At 46.9% G+C, this 20,273-nt stretch overlaps 2 protein-coding genes across 3 annotated transcripts in view; both read right to left on the reverse strand.

Annotated features, from left to right (window-relative positions):
- Positions 1-232: 232 nt before the first annotated feature.
- LOC131663533 (tubulin beta chain-like) lies at positions 233-2,400 on the reverse strand. Its single transcript, XM_058933994.1, has 5 exons — positions 2,344-2,400; positions 1,674-2,153; positions 1,481-1,637; positions 1,052-1,247; positions 233-976 (listed from the first exon to the last, which is right to left on the reverse strand). The coding sequence occupies exons 1-5, from the start codon at positions 2,398-2,400 to the stop codon at positions 571-573; spliced, it is 1,296 nt and encodes a 431-aa protein (XP_058789977.1). The 3' UTR covers positions 233-570.
- Positions 2,401-9,584: 7,184 nt separating this feature from the next.
- LOC131663466 (hemicentin-1) overlaps positions 9,585-20,273 on the reverse strand; it is a 28,369-nt gene continuing 17,680 nt past the window's right edge. The window contains exons 2-9 of one of the 2 annotated variants that reach the window (XM_058933898.1): positions 17,900-18,877; positions 17,105-17,585; positions 15,258-16,125; positions 14,575-14,935; positions 13,856-14,024; positions 11,324-11,502; positions 10,326-10,628; positions 9,585-9,745 (exon numbers count right to left, since the gene is read on the reverse strand). In XM_058933898.1, the coding sequence (XP_058789881.1) occupies positions 9,585-9,745; positions 10,326-10,628; positions 11,324-11,502; positions 13,856-14,024; positions 14,575-14,935; positions 15,258-16,125; positions 17,105-17,585; positions 17,900-18,877 (3,500 nt within the window). Of the gene's footprint in view, positions 9,746-10,325; positions 10,629-11,311; positions 11,503-13,855; positions 14,025-14,574; positions 14,936-15,257; positions 16,126-17,104; positions 17,586-17,899; positions 18,878-20,273 lie in introns of both variants that reach the window. The other variant, XM_058933897.1, reaches the window with a different exon arrangement.

A 20,273-nucleotide genomic window follows, 5' to 3' on the forward strand; every position in this document is an offset into this window, starting at 1 on the left:
AAAGTCATATTGCCAGTTTAATGCATAATTTCATTTGTAATTTGAAAAGAGCCAATACTTTATTATTTAATTTAGCCAATTATTTAGTAAATTTATATTGGGTTATTTTAATTCTAAAGCTATGTTTATATTTCGTCTAATAGGTATTTTCAATCTGTATAAATTAAATACAAGTCGTAATTATGAAAATATTTTCGTTATAAAAAACTTGTAATGAAGTACCATTGTCGACGTCTAATTCAATAATTTTCTGTTAGTTGAAATAGCTACATTTTTCACTTTTTATAAACCTAATGTGCAATTGAATTAAAATCTGATTGAAGAGAGTATTACAATTTATTATTTTACAATGAGATCGTAAAAAAAGTGAAAATTTAGGAACATTAAAACTGTATTAATTATTCAACACAAATGATTGTTAACAGGAATCATAGGTAGCCATGACGAAACAATTACTCACATAAATTTGATAACTATGAAATAAAGCGTAATCACTAAAAAAAAAATCAGCAATATCAAAGCCGTCAGTCCTCACTTGAAAATTTTAAGCAGGCCTACGAACATCTCTTGCTACGACTCTTCTTCAACGATGTCGACATCTTCATTATGACATTCCTCGGCGCACTCGTACTGTTGATATTCGGCGATCAAATCGAGTAAATCGGCATGCGCGTCGGTAAACTCGTTCTCCTCCATGCCTTCGCCGGTGAACCAATGTAGAAAGGCTTTTCGCTTGAACATCAGACTGAATTGCGTGGAAACGCGCTTGAAAACCTCGTGTATGACGGTGCTATTGCCGAGGAACGTGCCCGAAATATCGAGACCCGTCGGTGGTATGTCACACAAAGCGGTTTTCACGTTGTTGGGAATCCAATCAACGAAGTACGGACTGTTTTTGTTCTGGACGTTCAACATTTCGTCGTCGATTTCCCGCATTGAAATTTTACCACGGAAAATCGCTGCTATGGTCAAGTACCTATTGAAAACATTGATTTTTACGATCAGTCTCCTTACACGTTTGCGGATAAATTGCTATCGAAACATTGCTTACCTTCCGTTGCGTGGATCACAAGCAGCCATGACGTTTCGGGAATCGAACATTTGCTGAGTTAACTCTGGTACGCTTAAGTTGTTGTAGACTTTGCAGACCCTTGAAATCAATGGAGCGAAACCCGTGAGTAAGAAGTGCAAGCGCGGGAACGGTACCATGTTTACGGCCAGTTTCCGCAAATCGGCGTTTAGTTGACCTGTCGAGTATCAAGCGACTCTTTCAAAAGGCAGACACAGTACTGAGAATGAGATTGATATTTTTATTCTTCTGCTTATGTAAAATCAATTAAAATAAATGAAAATGAATCAGCATCAGTTTGCTAAAATAACTTATGACAAAACCATTGAAAATTGTGAAAAAATTATCTTATGATTTAATTGACCTGGACTTGAAATAAACAAGATAAAATGCAACATTGCAATTATCAACCTGGAAATCGTAAACAAGTGGTTACTCCAGACATCGTGAGCGACACCAATTGATTGAGGTCGCCGTAGGTCGGACTCGGCAGTTCCAAGGTCCTCAAACAAATCTCGTATAGCGCTTGATTGTCAATGCAAAACGTCGAGTCGGTCAAATTGACAAGCTGCTGAATCGAAAGCAGCACATTGTACGGTCCGACAACTGTATCCTGTACTTTTGGCGATGGTACGATCGAGTAGGCGTTGACGATTCTATCCGGGTACTCGTCTCGAATTTTCGACAGTAGTAGAGTACCCATGCCGGACCCAGTGCCGCCACCGAGCGAGTGGGTCAGTTGGAAACCTTGAATGCAGTCGCAGTTCTCGGCCTCGCGACGTACCACGTCGAGTACCTGGTCAGCGATCTCGGCACCCTCGGTGTAATGGCCTTTGGCCCAATTATTACTTGCTCCATTCTGTCCAAACACAAAGTTATCCGGGCGGAATATGTCGCCGAAAGTGCTCGAGCGAATAGCGTCTATCGTGCCGGGCTCCAAGTCGACGATGACCGTGCGAGGGATGTAACGCTTGAAGGATGTCTCGTTAAAGAACACGCTTATCTTGTCCAGCTGCAGATCGTTGCTACCCTGGTAGGTGCCGTCCGGCTGGATACCGTGTTCTCCGGATATCACTTCCCAAAACTAAACGACATGTTTCTCTCTTTTTATCCAAATTGATTCTCAGCACTTGCAACGAATGCATTTAAGCCTATGCAATTATTGCAAATATAGTTCGGGCGTATCGCATTATTTTCGTTCGGGCATTTTTATTTGCTGAGTGTCGCGACCGTGTAATTTTTGGGTTGGGTTGGGATATATCAAAAGTGCTTACTCGAGAGCCGATCTGGTTACCGCATTGGCCTGCTTGGATATTCAAAATTTCGCGCATTGCGGCTTTATTTTATCGATTTTTCGATGCACAAAAGGTACTAGAGAATTTTGAACGGAGGTCAAACGTTTAACTGAAATTTAAAAGGTTACATGCCAAGAAACGTAGCAGAAAAACTGAAATTAATCGATAAAACAATTGACAGTTTCACGCCAACATGTTAAATTTACTTCGAAATTCAAAAGTATGATTACAGTTAGATTCGACTCTGCTCAAATAAACGTTTGCATGTCCGAGTAATTTATTCAAATGTCAACGTAATTCTCATCAATATTATTAGTTATCGTTGAATAAGCGCTAGTTAAAAATCTAGATTTTACAGAAATGTGCAAACTAGTCAATGGATTTCTTCCTTGCTTACATATATCGAAAGTTTCTTATTTACTATCTTAACCGATGCTGGTAATCGAGAGACCGAAGCTAAACTTGTATTGTTCCTAAAGACTGACGCTAGATGTCGTTCAATTTTACTGAAACATTCAAGAAGATATTTTGGCAATGTATTCTTTTATGAGCCGATGAAACTACTGTCCATCTACCTTAAAAAGATATCGTAGCTTCAGTTACTAATTACCCCTTGACGGATAATTATTGCTTTTATTGTTGGCGTGTATGTTGCATATTTATAAAATAACAGAACTCATGTATGAAATCGGTCTTGACAATTGAAGTTGTACCTTCTACAAATAACAAATTTTGGGCAATGCAAAGCGTTGCAACTGAAATAAGGATGCGGAAAGTAAATAGCAAGGGATTTCTCACAAGGTTTGATCGATTGTTCTGCGATATTACCGATATCGATCATTGGTCTACGAAACATACAACGCAATTGTCCCTGAACCTCGGATAAGATCGTAATTAAAGTATATCTCACGGTAGACGAGGCATCGAGTCCAAATGGAAAAGAAGAAAGGCTAAGGAATACGTTGAACGCATCCTCTTCCCCACAAGTGCAGACGGGCAGTACGCACGCAAGCGCCTTGTCAGATTTGCAACGATCGGATAGTGCGCGCACGTGGGAGCGTGAGTTTTCAGCCTCTCTGCCATCGAAGTAAATACAAGTGCTAGTGGGGTGGTCACGCGCGGTGCGAATATGATTATCGTGTAATGCGCGCAAAGAGAACATGCGAAGGCCAGAAGGCGGCTCTGACATTGAGTATACGTTCTCGGCTCAGTTCCCATGAACTGCGGGAGCCTCCCACCTTACCGTCTTTCCCTATTCAAAGCGACTTAATACGCGAATAATTAAGCCGCGTGCGCGAGCGTGTGGGAGGAAGACGCTCGTCGTCGACCCGGCAAACGAAGAAAACACGGCTTCTTTGTTCCGTGATATCCGGCTGCTGAGATTCAACTACCACCATCGCTGCTCGTCTTCGCAGCTTACATAAAGAAATGCTAATTACCGCAGCGCACTTTGACTTTTATGCTTTCTTTTCCTTGAAGAATGGCTCGCTCTTTCGTACCGAAAATTTTAGATATCGACGTTTTTTAGTTTTGAGTAAAGTTGATGAAAGTTGATAGGAACAGTTTGCAATAATAAGCCGAAAATTAACTGGGAATTCGTGATTTATTTCATATTGCAACAAAAAATTTATACACGTATATAATAAGCAGTAATAATATTTTCTTGATCAAGTAAAAGTTAAAAATCAAGTAAAAAGTAGTGCTAATGTAAATCAAGTATTTGATAATTGCTTTGTTTGTTTTTCTTCTTCTTACACTGTCGTATGTACAAAATTAGACAAATCGCTTTGAAAAGTGTAATCACAAGATTGGCAGTTGTTCAAATATTGAACAAAAGGACAACAATTTGTTGAATTCGATGATTACACGAACACACACAAATGCATTGCTTACAATAAAGTAAAAATAAATAGGTCGCATTTAATTTCATTCCCAATCATTTAGTCGTAATATTTTCCATCTCGGAGCGTTCATCTATTATAGTTTAGACAATCGATAAGTATTTTTTTGTAAAAAATATCATAATCATTTGCACAATAATCGCAAGAAGTTTGTGTATTCGTAAACGTTTACAATATTGTACGGCTTATTTTTCCCGTATTACACATAAATTTTCCTTTTTTTGTTGTCGGAAAATACGAGGTGACGACGCTATTATGCATTAATATTTAAAATGAAGAATTGCATTCAGACTATTTTCTGAAACCTCCACACACACACACACACACACGCACACAAACACAGAGACGCGCGCGCGCGCACAGTCGTACCTCGTAAATATTAGATCTTTACTCTTGACTTATATTCTGATAAAGTTGTAGGTAAATATTTCGCAAGAGCCGTATTAGCATGTTGTATTTTAAACATTACGTTCGTTTGTTTGTCATAACTATTTACAAATCTGCAATTTTACATTTAACGTAATCAAAGACGAGTGTCGTGTATGTATTTATCCGTGTGAATAATATACTGAAAATGACATGGGTGCGTGAGTGAACTTTTGGGCTTGAGATGACGGCCCTCGGTTATTCATTATTATAATAGAACGCGATAAACCTGCAATGCTCGCGACGATGCTCGGCCAGCGCACATTTGAAATGAGCTTCGGACTTCTCTCTTCTTATACTTTTGTTTCTATCATGAAAAAATATGACGTCCACTATCCCACAATACTTTGATATATATAATATATCTACGTCTTTTCTAATATACGCGCTCTACGTATACGATTTCAACTTTTTCTGGCAGCATTTTATCTTTCTATACGTGAATCGCTCGCTCTCTCATTCATACGAACTCTCGCAGAACTGTAATTGGTCACGACGCGTCCTTCGTCACTTCCAACTTCCATTCAAGGATCACAAGTTCGCTTCCTGCCAACGAGATATCTAGAGGCTAAAGCTGTCACTTAAAAGTACAGTTACGAAGACAATAAACTTACATCCACTTCCAAAGCTTATTGAAATTACACCGAGTGACTCACGACATTTACTATCTTAAGTATAATGGCAAAAATTTCTCGCAAACTGCTTGGTTTTTCTCGGAAACTAGATAATGCAAAAAGTTGCGTGATATTGTTATAATTAGTTATTTTATTTATAGCTGATCGAGCATTGACGAACGAGATTTTCCTACGTGTAATATTTTTATTGTTATTTCAAGAGAATCTTGCGAGACGCTGCTTTTTTTTAATTTTCTCTCGATCCATCTCTAATATCCATCTCTACTGCGCCGTCGGCTCGTCTTTTTTCATATTTTTTTTTCAATGTCGTGCGTAAAGCCGTGAGTATGGCGAGGATTAATGAACAACAGTTTAGTTTTTTTTAATGCGAGAGCATGTCTATATGTGTATATAACGCTACGGCCAATAAATGAGATCATGCTGAATCGTCCAAAAAATAGTTTTAACAATTTAAACGTTGACAACATCATTGACGACACCACGCGAGCTTCTCTTATTCAATTTGGAAAACGTCGGCAAAAAATTGCTCGTTAAACAACGAATCACCCAATCATTCTGAATAAAAGTACTCAACCTAAAAAAAAGTTATAAGTACGATACTAAGCTCTTCAAGTTTTGTTAAGGTCAAATAAATAAAAATGTCAATATCATTTATTTCATAATAACCCTAGACTTTATTAATCAATGATGTTTTTTTTATTATATAACAACGCTTAATTGACTGACGTCTTACACTTATAAAATACCTAGATAACAATCTTGCAAATAATTGTCGTCTCGATATACACATAACAACAAGATGGCCGATGAAGTTCTCCATCGAACGAAGAGTCGCAGCGCGGTGTGTTGTCGTCGAGCGAACAATTACGTCAATAGTTCCACACACTCATACGCATGGCGCCCGTCTTACAATGATACAATATTAAGAGGTATAATGAGAAAAAATAATATTGTTAATAATAATAAAAAAGAAAGAAGGCAGCGTACGCAAGAAAGAATTAATAAAATAAAGTAAAAATGGAAATAGGGCGAGAGAGCGCGCTGTATTTGAACTCCCGGGCTGAAATCGTGCGTCTTTCGCAATGTGCGCATCCTTGCTCAATCGACGAAGGAAACAAGGTAATAATACATAAAAATAACGTACAAAAATTAAAGAGAGCTTACTTCTAATATTTACAGGCGACTAAAAGTAATATGCATTTCTCTTGCGATAAGTAGTTTTGTTTTTTCAACGCAGACGATGGGTTTACGCGAACGCGCGCTCATCTACTGCCGATTTCAGCACGCGAGCTTCGTTTTCTTCTTCTTTTCTTTGCTTCTTTATTCGCGCCCATATCCTTTCACACTTTAGCACAATAATATTTATATAATATTTATATATAGATTCTTTTCTCTATGCGCGCTATAAGTGCTATCTTATATCTCAGGATATCAATCACGTCACATCGATAAATATATTTGTGTATTTATAAATTTCGGATCACAATCATTCTCGTCGTCGTATAAAAGTACAAAATATACCAAAACGCCGACCGGGGATGCGCCGCGAGTTTGCCTTCAAACGACCACAAGAGAAATATTAAAAAAAAAAAAGAGTATGCGACGCACAACAAACGGATTGACAGTATATCGAGTCTATGCGTCCACGAGATATGCCCATTGGATGATGCAGAGGGGTGGAATGAAGTCAAACTTTAATCTCACAAAGTTTCCCCTCCCCCTCCCCCAAAAGACGTATTTGCGTCGGAAAACCACGTGAGTCATACGGTTTAGGAACGTTGTGTGCTTTGTGTGGAGAACTCAGCCGAGTCGATCGTAATGTGGAACGAAATTTCGTGAAAGGCGAAAAAAGAAACAACGAAAATGTAGGCCTACTGTTCATCGAAAAATAAAATAAATACAAAACTAAACAATCGTCAATTGCTAAAAGAATAAAACAAAAAAAAAACAAACAACGTCGTCTAACTTTTTCTAAGCGAGCCATCTCGCACGACATTCGTTAAAAGTTCGCCCCACAGAAACGTTGAGATAATGTGTCAACTCGTCCGAGTCCTCAAAGTATAAAGAAAAAAAGAAAGTAGTGGTTTACACGCGCTTAAAGAACAAAGAACAAAATGAAAAAAAATAGAGATACACCGCGGTGAAGCGATTCGAAGTCAGGGTATGTACAGAAGCATCGTCGTCTCGGCTCATGGCGGATATTGACGCGCGCGGGTGGTGGCATTTGAAAGGGCCGAGAATCAAGCGACGCATCTTTGCCCGGACGGCGCTTCGATAAGTCTCCTTCTTTTCCTCGACATTCTTTCTTCGAGCGAACGATACTTTTATGCGATAACATAAGAAAAAAAAGTAATAGAAAGAGGAAAGACGCGTTTCTAAATTACGCTTTAATTAAGTATCGATCCTACCGTAACTGGCAGTTTTTCTTTTACACTTAGAAAAAGTCGATCGCGTACAGATGCCCACATGCAGACAGACACACACACACACACACACACATATATATAACACGAATACACACGCACGCACGCACATACTTACATAAAAATCTACGTTGCTCATTATCGTCGAGCTCGTGTCTCTCGTGTTCATCCTTTTTTTTCTCATTTTTTGTTTGTTTTTAAAAAAGACTTCGAATCTCAGTGGCTCGAAATCTATGGCCTTCTTTCTGTATTTTTATATCATTATTAACGCGATAAAATAATAAATTTGTTCCACTTGTTCTTTTTGGATTTTTGTGTGTGTGTGAGTGAGTCAACCTTAAAAGCTATACGTAATTACAATATGATACAATGGTTACAGCTTCGCTGCTACGTAGAAAAAAGAGCTAAGTTATCCGTGGTATCGAGGAGAACGACGAATTATCAAGATACATTTACAATGATCCATCGTACTCGTAAGCAGGGAGCGAGAGGCTTGAAGCTCTTCACAATAATACATAAATAATTTTTATAGCGCGCAATCCCTATAAAAATATAGAATGTCGTCGGATATTTCCATGAAGAGTTGCAGGTCTCCGATTGGCGGCACTTTGTTTTTTTTTCATTCCCGATAACTATCCAATATGTGTGTGTGTGTGTGTGTGTGTGTGTGTGTGTGTGTGTGTGTGTGTGTGTGTGTGTGTGTGTGTGTGTGTGTGCGTGCGTGTGCACGTGTACGTGTCTGTGTAGTGTGCGTGAGATCAAACTTGCGCTCGTCGCTGTTCGCGCGATGATCACACCCAATATTGCTTGAGCATGGAGCTCGTTCACTTGGAGAGTCGACCTCACAACTGCTCGGACAGTATGATCACGTGCACAGCCTGGATGTTGTCGGCGACGACCTTGTTGCCGGTCTCGCCGCTTTTATACGCAGGCTCCTCGACGCTCGTGTGCTCGCAGCCCTCGGCTTCGGCGCGCTCGCCCTCCGGCGCGCTGGTGGTCGTAGCTGCCTCTATAACGTCGGGTATGTTGGACAGAGTGGTCGGCGGCGCTCGTCTAGGACTGAGGCGTCCGAGACAGTCGACGACGCTGTTCTTCTTGGGCGGCTGCTGCTGCGGTGGAGGTGGCGGCTGCTGCTGCTGCTGCTGCTGCTGCTGCTCCTCGATGGGCGGAGGCAAAACCGTGGCGGTCGACGGGTCGTCGGCAAACTTGACCCTCCTGACCGACGAGCCCTCGCTGCCGTCGGTCTGCTTGCCGAGCGCGGAGTCCTGCGACTCGGTGGCGAACGAGCGCCTGCGCAGCAGCGCCGCCAGCTCGTTCTCGGCGCCCAGCAGATGCTGCTGGCGCTCGACCATCGACCTGGCGGTGGCCGCCGCGGCAAGCAGCTCGTCCGAGGCGAGCCTCGGTGGATCGGGTACCTCTGGCACGGCCTCCAGCATTCTCCTGGTCAAAGCGCTCTCGGCCCCGGTGAGCAGCCTCGACGGCGTCTGCCTTCCGGTGGACTGTGGCTCCAGGTCGGCGATCTCGAGCAATCCCGACTTGTCGATGCGTCTCATCGAGGTAGAAACTGGCACTCCGTCGGGTTGGACGTCGATCTGGCTGGGGTTGTTGGTCACGCGGGGACCACGCGGCAGCGTGGCGTAGTAGAAGGCGCTACTGGTGTTGACGAGGGCTTGCTGCTGCGGGGCCGCGGGTTGGTTGGGCGAGCGCAGGTAAGGCGCCGGGCTGGTGCTGCTCGGTCGATAGGGGTCGCTCTCGATCACGATCTCCATGTGGGGGGCCTGCTGCTAGAGCCAGGTGGTGCGCGATTTTCCGGCTCGCGAGCCGCTGGGCTGATCTCAGACGATTATCTCGCGGATGATGCGACGACCCCGGCTGTTCGGGGTCGAGTAGCCAGACTCCAGTGACTCGTCGTACGACAGGCTCACCTGCTGCGGTGGCTTGCTGTCCTCGTCGTAGTTCTCTTGGTAGGGAAGACCTGATACGTCGTATGGCGAATCTGCGGACAAGGTTACAGAGTTACAGTTTGCGCCATTCGAACGCACAACTAGCTCGCACGGCTCATCGAGTGCTGATTCGCAATTATCACTCGCGACTCGTTTGCTGGATAATTCATAGTGCGAAGATTGTATCCTCGGCGGTATCGAGTGTCGCGGCAGCAATCGCGCGTATACGTAACGGCGACAACGATCGCGTGGAACGAACGGAGCGGGAACGCGCTCGCCGATAATTGGCGAGTTCTTGAGTGTCAGCTGCGCGATTTCACGGCTGGCGCGCCTTGCGTAACGACGATCGCGATCGCGCGCAAGCGGACGAACTGCGCGCTCACAAAGCCGCTTGGCGTTTAATTCGCGAGCGCGCGCCATCCTTTGCGTTTCCATTCGCGAGTAACAAATCGGCCGCGTGCACCCACTTCCGCGGATAATGGCCGGCGAGTTTTCCGCCGTTCGTTCTCTATACAAACGCAATTGTGCCGTTGGCGCAATGTTATCCGTACGGCGAAGTGTCCTCGAGGGCGCTCCTGCAGATTGTTCGAGTAATGAAAAGAGAGAGAGAGAGAGTTGATTGCGTATACTAACCGACATGCTTCTGCGACTTGACGACCGTGCCGAAGGGCTCGCAGAATTGCTGGCGGCTGAGATTGTGGGTGTCCCTGTAATCTTGCTGTGGCATGTAGTGCTGGTGGGTCGGATAGTCGGGTTCAGTGGTGCCGTAGCCACCCATGTCGTAAGGTGTACCCACCACACCGACGTTGCCGGCATTCACTCCGACGCCACCGTTCGCTGCGGCTTGTTTCATCTGCCAGATCGAGTCTTGAGAGTTGACCGAGCCACCGTTGTTCGAATTCGAGTAGCTGTTTTCCATGTAGCCCATGTTCACGCCTGCATGTTTAACGTGTCATTTTTAATTGTCGTCACCGTGCAAATCGCAAATTAGCGGCAAGAGGTGCAAGAACGAGAAGGGTATCTGCCGATAATAAGATCCATTAGCAAGCAATTGCTGGCTAACGATCGCGGTGGCATTGAGAAGAAAATTGAGGTATCTGCAAACGGGGAAGCTCAATACAAGCTAGCCGATTCGATAAGAATAACAAGCTATTTAAGATGTATAGGACAAATAGCCGGAAAGCGAAAATTAGCGAGATTAATTGTCGTGCGCGACGAAAATTTCAATAGTCGAGTCTCTGGCGATAAAAGTAACAAAACGTCATTTAATACTCGTTGGCGCGCTTCAAGTAATCTCGCTTGGCAATAAAATTTGTCGCAGGAAAGTTTGCGCGTCGGCAAACGTAAAAGTTTTGCATGCAGGCCGTTAAGTATAGAGCAGAGAGATACAAGCAGCAGGAAAATATACACGGACAGGATGGACTCTAACTAGGAAAAGCTCAAAACACTGGGGCATGGGGCACAAACAAACAACAGTCGTACATCAAAGGCCGCGCATGGCGATGGAGTTGTGTAAGCAGCAGTGGAGTGGTACCATTACCAAATTAGTCGGGGGATCATTGAAAGCGTATATAAACGTCGCACACAAAGGTTTGTTAGTTAAAGATGAATGTAATTACCGTCATTCTCACCATTCATGTTGTGATTGGGCTGATGATAGCCGTAACCGCTCTGTCCGTAAGCTGGCGTCTTCGAGTCCTCAAGGGCTAAGGCGTGATCCAAACTATGCTCCAATGCCTTATTTTCAGCGTAATAGGGTGGCGGCGCCTGAGTCTGTCCTCCGTTTCCGGTCACCAAGCTCGGTCTCACTCTGTAAAAGCACACCCGCATTTATAACATATCGCGTGTAATGTGATTTATCGTCGTCTTAATTAAAGTCCGCGCAAATAAAGAGCCAAGAAAAAAGAAAGAGCGAGAGAGAGTGAAAGAGAAAGAGCGAGCGAGTATAAATGCAAAGCGTCTCTGATTAATGAAGTAGCGCCACAGTGGCGCAGCAATTATGCAGCGCTAGATTAAGTCCACTTTGAACTTTCCAAGTGTCGACTAATTTTTCTGTCGGGGCTGTATCTGGGATAGAACAGGAAACAAACGCTCCGCGGATAAATGAACAAGCAGCAGGGCTGGGGCGGAGGAGAAGGGAGGGCGGGAGTCGCTACTGTGTCGTTTGATTAGCCGTCTAGCAGCTTGTACGTGTGTATGTGTGCAGCGGCCGATTGTTACGTCATAACGAGGAGAAGCGACCAGCACGTTAATTGATGTGCAATTCGGTTGGCTCTGTGATTGCACAAACCTCGGAAATCACTTTTATTTCATTTATGAGGAAAAAGAGAAGGGGTTTTCAGCGGTTTTTCGGAAGAAATGTGACAGCGTCGTTAAGGGATAGCGTAACTTTGTACCAGACCCAAAGAAAAAAAGGAGGAAGAAAAGTCTTTGAGTTAATATTAGATTCCCTTTACTTGGCGTAACGAGAAAGATGAACCGAATGAGCGTCTCTCCACACACAAAAGCGTCGTATGCGCGCGTATATGTGCGCGCGCGCCTTTAGTCGATGTCTTTTGTTATCGCCACGAAATTACGCTTGAAGAGATGGAATGCGCCGATAGTCAACGAGAGAACGTCGGATAAAAAGAAGGGAAGGAAAAATTGCCGGCGATATTTGTCGGTCGATCGATAACTTTGTTTTTTTTACGTCACATGCTGGATTTCCATGTTAATAATGTAAAAATTGTTTGGGAAGCTTTCCGTTAGCGAGAGATCGATCGCGAAACGTTATATAGGTATGATTACGGTTGGCCGCCGCGGCATAACAACTTAATGCGCGGCTGTCGGGCAATGAAAAATTGAGTAACAGAAGCAGCGCTGGGGATCGCATCGAGAGCAGAGAGAGAGAGAGAGAGAGGCATTGCTGCTGCACAGCGCCGCTGGAGAAATCAATTTTTGCGTTCAGCAAAAATATATACGCAGCGAGGAGGCAGAGGGCACGCACGCACCCGCGCGAACGCACGGCAACATGCTCGAAGCAGAAATCCACTGACGTCGCTGATCGTCGAGTATGGGAGCCGATTATCTCTCGTTGCCCGAGGGGGAGTCCAACATGCAGCTCCTTGAAAATCGAGTTTTCCTCGACGCAAATTACAAGACCGAGAGAGCTGCACGAGAGCAGATTGCCTCGTCCCTGTACAAGCTACTCCCGCGTGCGAGCCTTTTTCTTGATAGTTCTTTTCGCGATATGCGCCACCACTGCTGCTCTCTTCAGGGTGCTTTCAGTATGCCGGATTAATCCTCGTCGGAGAACGAGATTTTTTTTTCCGTTCGTCCCTTGCTCGGGGAAAATCCGCGTAATTAAAAGCGGCTCGGCGACTTTTCTCTCTCTTTCTCTCGCTCCGTTTTCCCTGCGCGCGCGGCCGCGCGCAAAACGCCACGCGCGCGCACTCTTTGTGCGCCTGCCGCTCACAATCGAGCCTTCCTTCCCTTCGTCCGCGTCTTTCGGTTGTGTATTCTCATCTCGCGCGTGTCCCAGTCTGTCCATTCGCCTCCGCTTCTCGGTGGTGCAGCAGCGTCCAACGTTCCATTTTCCGGCAGCCTCACTTCCATTTCGCGCTTCACGAGCCCGTAGCGCGCGAGCTCGCGCCAGCGGATTACGCGAGCACAAGTAGATGCACTAGGGATTGTCCGACACGCTTGCGCCGCGATCCGACGCTTCGAGTTTTCATTCATATCTCTCGTTGCGAAGTCGTACGACCGAGCGCACTCAGGCCCAGAGTTTGCGAGTTTCTTCTGCGCAAACTCTTCTTGCGAGGTTCACCTCGAGGTAATGACTATTTATTTGGGGGCGCAGCAAAGTCCAGCGGTCGAGTTGTAAAATCAGGCCAATGTCACTTCGTTGCGGATCAATGAGGTTTGACGAGGTAGAAAAAGCGAGACTGACATTGGCGAATTTGACGATAGAGAGGCTAAATGAAACTTGCAACGAGTTTTCAACGAAGCATAAGAACGCATGTACGTGGTTGTAACGATGTCAGTTGGAGGGGTCATGGAGAGGGGAGGATGGCTATAAGCTCAGAGTGCTGGCGACAAAGTTCGCCTTTCTGCCCTTCTCTTATACTTGGCTTTGGGTGTGTGCTGGTCTCCGTGAATGGCAGAAGTCTAATCCCGCTACTTACGCATTCGAATCCATCTCGTAGTCTTTGGCTTTGGCAGCGTGTTTCCTGCGGCAGCGGCAGAACAGAAGCAGCAGCGCAGCGAACAATAGGAACACGGCTCCGCTCACTACCAGAGCAATTAAAGTTGGAGTTGCCAGTGTACCGGCTCGTGCTATGTATGACGGCCCGACTGTAATATCAAGAACGGTTTTACACATTACTAGAGATATTTCACGCTCCATTGTCTCTGCGACAGCTCAAATTCTTGCGCACCGTAAAACTTTGTTCATTTGTTATTGCAAGAGTTAATGAAGTGCCGCTGTATATATTGATAATAAACGCGCCTGCTTGGGCCTCCTGTGCGCCCTTTCCATTGACATATTGCCACGCTAACATCGTGATTGTAAACTTTCTCGCACTGCTTGGCGAAATTATTTGTCGTGTCGTGTCGCGGCGCCTGCATTCTCCGCGGGATATTGCAAGTAGAATGCATCTGTTCTAGTATTCCGGCTCCAAATAAGGAATTTAATATTGGATTTTTACACGTTGCTGCGAGAGAGAGAGAGAGAGAGACAGAGAGAGAGAGAGAGAGAGCAAAATCTGCTCGACTCATAGAAATTTATTTATTCAGTATTTCGAAATCATGGAAAAGCGTAATACCACTTCATTAACTCTGCTATTTTAATTCGACAATTGCCGAGCTCTATTTTTACAAACTTTAACCAGAGAGCGATGCTTACTCTCAGCCTCGAGGTAATCTCCACACTTCTGGCGATCGGCTTTCAGGCACAACCTCACGCGAATTCTGGGCTCGGAACTGGACGCGGCAGAGTCTTGAAGAACGTCTTCCCTCTGCGTACTCGCGCCACCCAAAACTTCGAGTGGCCAGTCTTCAACGATGCGCCACGTATTGTCGGAGCCCGAGTCGGACTTCTCGATCGAGGCGACGAGCGCCAAACACGTTGGCCCAACATTAATGCCGAGAGTGCCGCCTTCGGGATCGTAACTCACCCGCAACGGAGATGGAATTTTGGCCACTGCTGTGGTCGACGTCACTTCGTCCGAGTAGTCCGAGTGATTGTTAGTATTGTACACTTTCACCTGTAAAGCATTCGACAAATTCATTGACAAGCCAAAAACAAAAACGCTTTTGCCCGTTATCGGCGAATCGTTTCGGCGAAAGGAACAAATTAAATAACTTGTTCACGTGAAAAAGAAGAAAAAAAAAGAACTCGTATAGCTCGTTCGAGCGCATGACGATCGAAATTGGCGATGTAACACGCGTAAACATTAGTTCAGTTTTCAGACGAACGGGCCAGTCTTTGGCAGCGTGAAACCAGCAGAACAGCGGAGGCGCGCCAGTACGAATTGTTCGATCAAACGAAAGTGATATGTGCGCACGGTCCGGTGTAGCGTGACCTACCTTGAAAATGTAAGTTTGGTGTTGCTCGAGATCAGAAACGTTGCAAGGATTTGATCTGCGGCAATCGACCTCCATCCACTGATTAGACGGCCCCCTAGGTGGCGCGCAATCGGCGGCAATGATCTCGTCGGCCGGGGCAACCCTCTTATACGACACGAAATATTTGGTGATGGGCAGTCCACCATCGAAACCGAGATCCCACATAAGGGCAACGTAGGTTGGTCCAACGTCCATGGCCCTCAGGTTAATAGGCCTCTCGGGCGCGCCCTTAGGTTGTAACTTGATCACCGAGGTGGTACTGCCCTGAGCATTTGCCGCCCTGCAGCTGTACTCTCCGTAGTCGGTGTCGCGGATATTAGTAATTTTCAAGACCGAAGTGTACACGTCGTAGTTGTCGCTCGCGGTGGATATCTCGTAGTGGCCATCGCTCGACGAGCCTTGCAGCGGAGCGGCATTGGTACCAAAGCTCCACTGGAACTCGGGCTTGGGCCACGCTTGCACCTTGCACGTGACGTTGGCGGTCTCGTGAAAGTTACTCGCCACTTTGTCATAGAGGTTCAGCTTGATCGGCGCATGCTCCACCTTGAGCATCATTTGCGACTCGACCTTCTTCACCTCGTTCTCGAACACGCAAGTGTACTTGCCACGGTCGTTGGCGATCATTCGATCGGTCTCCGGGCGCGCGTTACCCAGGAAACTGAGCGTCGAGTTTACCGTTATTACTCGGCCGTGACCCTCCGACAGCGTCGTAGAGACTTTGTAAAGGCTTTGGTCAGCGGTGAGCTCGTTGTCATCCTTCATCCAACGCACCGATGGTCGGGGTTTACCTTGCGCTACGCATGACACTTGGAAGGACGATTCGCCGACCCTAAAAGTCATTTAAAAGCACACACAAATTTAATTGACCAATTATACGTAACAGACTCTGGCGGCGCATAAAATTCGCTTCAACGGCGCTCGCAATCTCAAAGGGATTACTCTCGCTGAAATCGAGCAAATAACTTTAGTTGCCCTAACGAAAGTCATTAAAATCCAAACGCTCGGCAATGAAGCGGCGCGGGCGGCGTATGCAAAACGAGTCTGCTACAAGCGCGCGCACTTTAATTGTATGCGCATCGTTAAACGTGGTAGTGTCAGATGATTCGCACAACTGATGCTCTCTTGAGTCTTATCCGCGCAGAGGATTCGTCGTCGTCGTCGTCGTCGTCGTCGCGCGTGCTTTAATTGCTCGGGGCTTAATGGAGGCGAGCCGCAGCGCAGCGTCGCGCGACGAGAGAGAGAGTAGGTTTTATTTATAAATTTTGAAAAGGGTCGCGCGCGCGTGCGTACGTCGAGTGTAATCCCCCCGCGGGACCTTGAAAACAATCGCGCGCGCACGCGAGCCGAGGGCGCGCGCCGGGGAAATGCTCGTGCCTCGGCGTCGTCGACGGCTCATTAAAATGCATATTCCATATATTAGCCACGGCAATTAGCAAGAAGAAGCTACGCAAGTACTCCCTCGCCGGAAAGGCGCATGGACGTGCGCTTTTCTCACGGCTGCTGAATGTGTCTGTCTAATAAATAATTGCAACAATATTTGCTGGGCGTTCGCGTGACTGCGAGCGTTCAATACAAGAAGAAACTGTGATGGGGCCGGAGCTGCCGTTGGTTCGTGAAACCCAGCATGGTGCCAGCGATTACAAGGGTACAATTAATAATCGTAGATGGAAGCGGATCGATAAAGCATGTTTGATTGGATCAGTGTGACGCCACGCTAGACTCGACTATTATATGCCACTTTGGCGATGGCAGTTACCGATTTAGCGATGACCGATCAATTACGAAACAAACTGAAAGCGAGTACTTACTTCCGAGTGACGTGAGGTTGAAGCTTGGTGAGGATCTTGGGTGACTGGTGAACAGTAAGATTGACCGATGCGGACTCGCCGTTGCCGATCTCGTTGATAGCGTGACACCTGTAGATGCCTTCGCTACCCAGATGCACCGACTGGATTTCGTACTTCTGACCGATGTACTCGGTGGACGAGAGGCCTCCCTCGGTTTCACGGGTCCACTGGAACGTGGGCTCGGGGTAACCAGGTGGATTGGCCACGCAGTTCAGGATGACCTTGGTGTTCTCGACGGCGACCGGGGCGTTAGGTGTGATGCGAGCCGGACCCGGCTTGTGACGCACGCGGATCTCCACCTTCGAGGCGAACGAGTAGTTACGACGTTCACCTCCGGATGGATGAATGGAGTTGATTGCCCGACAGGTGTAATTGCCAGCTTGCTCGGCTGTGACGCGCGACAGGCGCAGAATCGAGCCCTCTATGCGGAAGTCCGGGCGACCTGTGGAACGAGTCGCGGTGGGTGAGGTTGGTGATCCGCTGTTGCGTGGGTGGGCGGCGATCGAATCGACGAGCCGCTTAGTTCTTTGACAGCGATTCGACGGTGTTTCGAGGGTGATCCTTTCGATCGTTTCAATGTAAAAGTGCTCGATTTGAGGAGCTCATTGTTGTGCGCCGGACGCGATTAGGCGTGCGATTCGAAACGAACATCGAAACTGTAGCGAGCTGCTATTCGGTAATCAGCAGACCGATGATATCGCGGTAAATGCGAACGGGTGGCCGGCTAAGACGGCGTCAATAAAAAAGTCGGCTTACCTTCGCGAAGCCACTCGATCTTAGTTGGCTCCGGATTAGACGAGACGTTGCAGTGTACGGTAACACTATCCTCGACTTCCACGGTCCTGATCTTATCGCCTTCGATGGACACGCTGGGTGGATAAAGCACGTCCAAGTGCAAGAAGCTTTCGCCCTTCTTCGACAGCCCATTGTCGGCCTGGCAAGTGTACTTGCCGGCGTCCTGAAGCGTCACCTTCGGAATGATATGGTTGAAGCTCATGGCGACGAAACTGTTGTCCTTCAACCACCTGACCGACGTGACAGCGGGCTTGGAATCGACCTTGCACTTGAGCGTGGCCATGTTGTTGACTTCGACTTTGAGTGGGTTCTCCGAGCCGAGCGACACTCGCGGAAAGTACTGCACGTTGAGCGTGATGCTGGCCGAGAGCGTGTAGCCGTCGTCCATCGCTCGGTTCCACACGGTGCAACGCAGCTTGGAGCCGTCGTCGTCTTTGCTCGGTATCAGCACGTAAGTGCGCCCGGTGTGCACCAGGCTATTCGAGTCGCCTCGGTACCACTTGACGTCGGGCTCGGGACTTCCGCCGTTGGTCCTGCAGTGGAGCTCGAGGCGCTCCTCTTCGCGCACGATCGGCGAGCCGAGCACGATGGTCGGCGCACTCGGGGCGCGCAGTACCGTCAGCGTGATGTTCTTGTGATAGAGATTCTCGCCGGTGCCGCTGACCTTCACCCTGCACTCGTACTTGCCGTTGTCGCGCGAGTACGACACGTTGCGGATCTGCAGGTTGTACTCTCCCCTATCGGGATGCATGTGCACGCGGTAGTGCGGCGCCAGGGCCGTCTGCTCGATGGCTGCGTTGTCGTGAGCGCCATTCGTGTGCGTCAGCCAGAAAAACGTGGCGTTCACCGTCGGTGGCGGGAATTTGCACGGCAGATTCACCGTTGCTCCTTCCTTCGTGTCTATCGATGTCTCTTCCACCCCGTAGGCCTGGATCGCTCCTGCAATCATCAACGAGAGAGCACGACACCTTAGTACCTCGCTTTTAGCTTGGCGTTTAGTGGATTCGGCGGAACGCGCGGCGAGTATAATCATGGGGAGTACCACTCGACTTGCGATTAATTAGTTGCGGCGCGTACCAAGGCGAGCTCGAGTTTCCGTTTGAGTTTTATTTGGTCTTTATTACGCGGGCGCTGCAGATTTTTTTTTTTTTCTGCAACGGGCTTTGGTAAACAGGCGCTAACTTTTTTAATCAAGCTCTCTTCCCGGCGCGTCAGTCGATTCTTTAAATAATTACACGGCAATTTATGCACAAAGCTAGAGAGCCGAAAGCCAGCGAGTAAATTGTTTTTAATGAGCTTCGCTAACTTATCTGACCAGAGCGCCTAATAAAGTATAAATCAATTTTCAACGGGGAAAAATTTCTTCCGAGCTATGGCAACAACAAACTTTAATGAGTTCTTATCCTTCCTTATTTTGCGCTGTTTATTTGCTAAGCCCAACAATTGGATTTATAAGTTTCAATGCAGCTTTAGCCATCCAACTTCTGCGCACACACTGTACATGGCTAATCAAGTAACTTTTTTCCCGGGCCTTTCCCCGCTCAGACTTTGCGCTCAAACAAACTGACGGCAAAGTTTTTGCCAGTATGTTGGAGCTTATTTATTCATTGATCGGCGTGCAAGCAGTTTCATTCTATATACGGCGGCCAGGCGGACGGGAAGGCAGAAAGGGAGAAAAATCGCCCGCGTAAAAATCAGGCTGATTGAGAGAAACGAGCGCTCGAGAGTTGTACGTGTGCCTCTGTCTGTCTGGCTTTACATGCCTCACGGCCTGGCAGAGGCCAGAGGCTCGCGTGCTCGCTCCACCCTTTGGCGGATTCTTCTTTGCGCGACACTTGGCCCCGAAGTATCGGGTTGCCCGTCAAAGGCGGAAGTCGACGGGCAAAAATTCGCCAGAAACACGAAACAGGCGGAGAGATAGAAAGAGCCGAGTGGCTGCTGCGCTGCCTTTTCTTTCTCGACCCTCTCCCTCCTCGAGGGGAAAGAAACTAATCGGCGGCAAGCCGATTGGCGACGCACGCGCCGACGAGGGAGAGAGAGAGAAAAAGCTGGATCCGCCATTCGTTTGACTACATCGCGTTCCTGCGCGCGCCGCACGGGCATGTTTGCCTTGCGGGTGCTTCATCATTGTGTTTTGAGGAGGATCAACTGGAAGCACGCCAATGCGCCACGGGTATGAGCGTAGATCTTCGCTGAGGCTACGTGGGCTAAGTAGGAATGGTTATCGCGCGATTTACGGATGGTCCCAAGTGAAATATCGCGCAGGCAAGGTAAAATTTTTCGGTGTATGTACTCTCTACTTCCCCGTGGGGAATTTGTCGCTGCGTCTCTTTTC

The sequence above is a fragment of the Phymastichus coffea genome, unplaced genomic scaffold, assembly GCF_024137745.1.
Source record: "Phymastichus coffea isolate CEN01 unplaced genomic scaffold, Cenicafe_Pcof_1.1 PCOF00036, whole genome shotgun sequence".
Taxonomy (NCBI): domain Eukaryota; kingdom Metazoa; phylum Arthropoda; class Insecta; order Hymenoptera; family Eulophidae; genus Phymastichus; species Phymastichus coffea.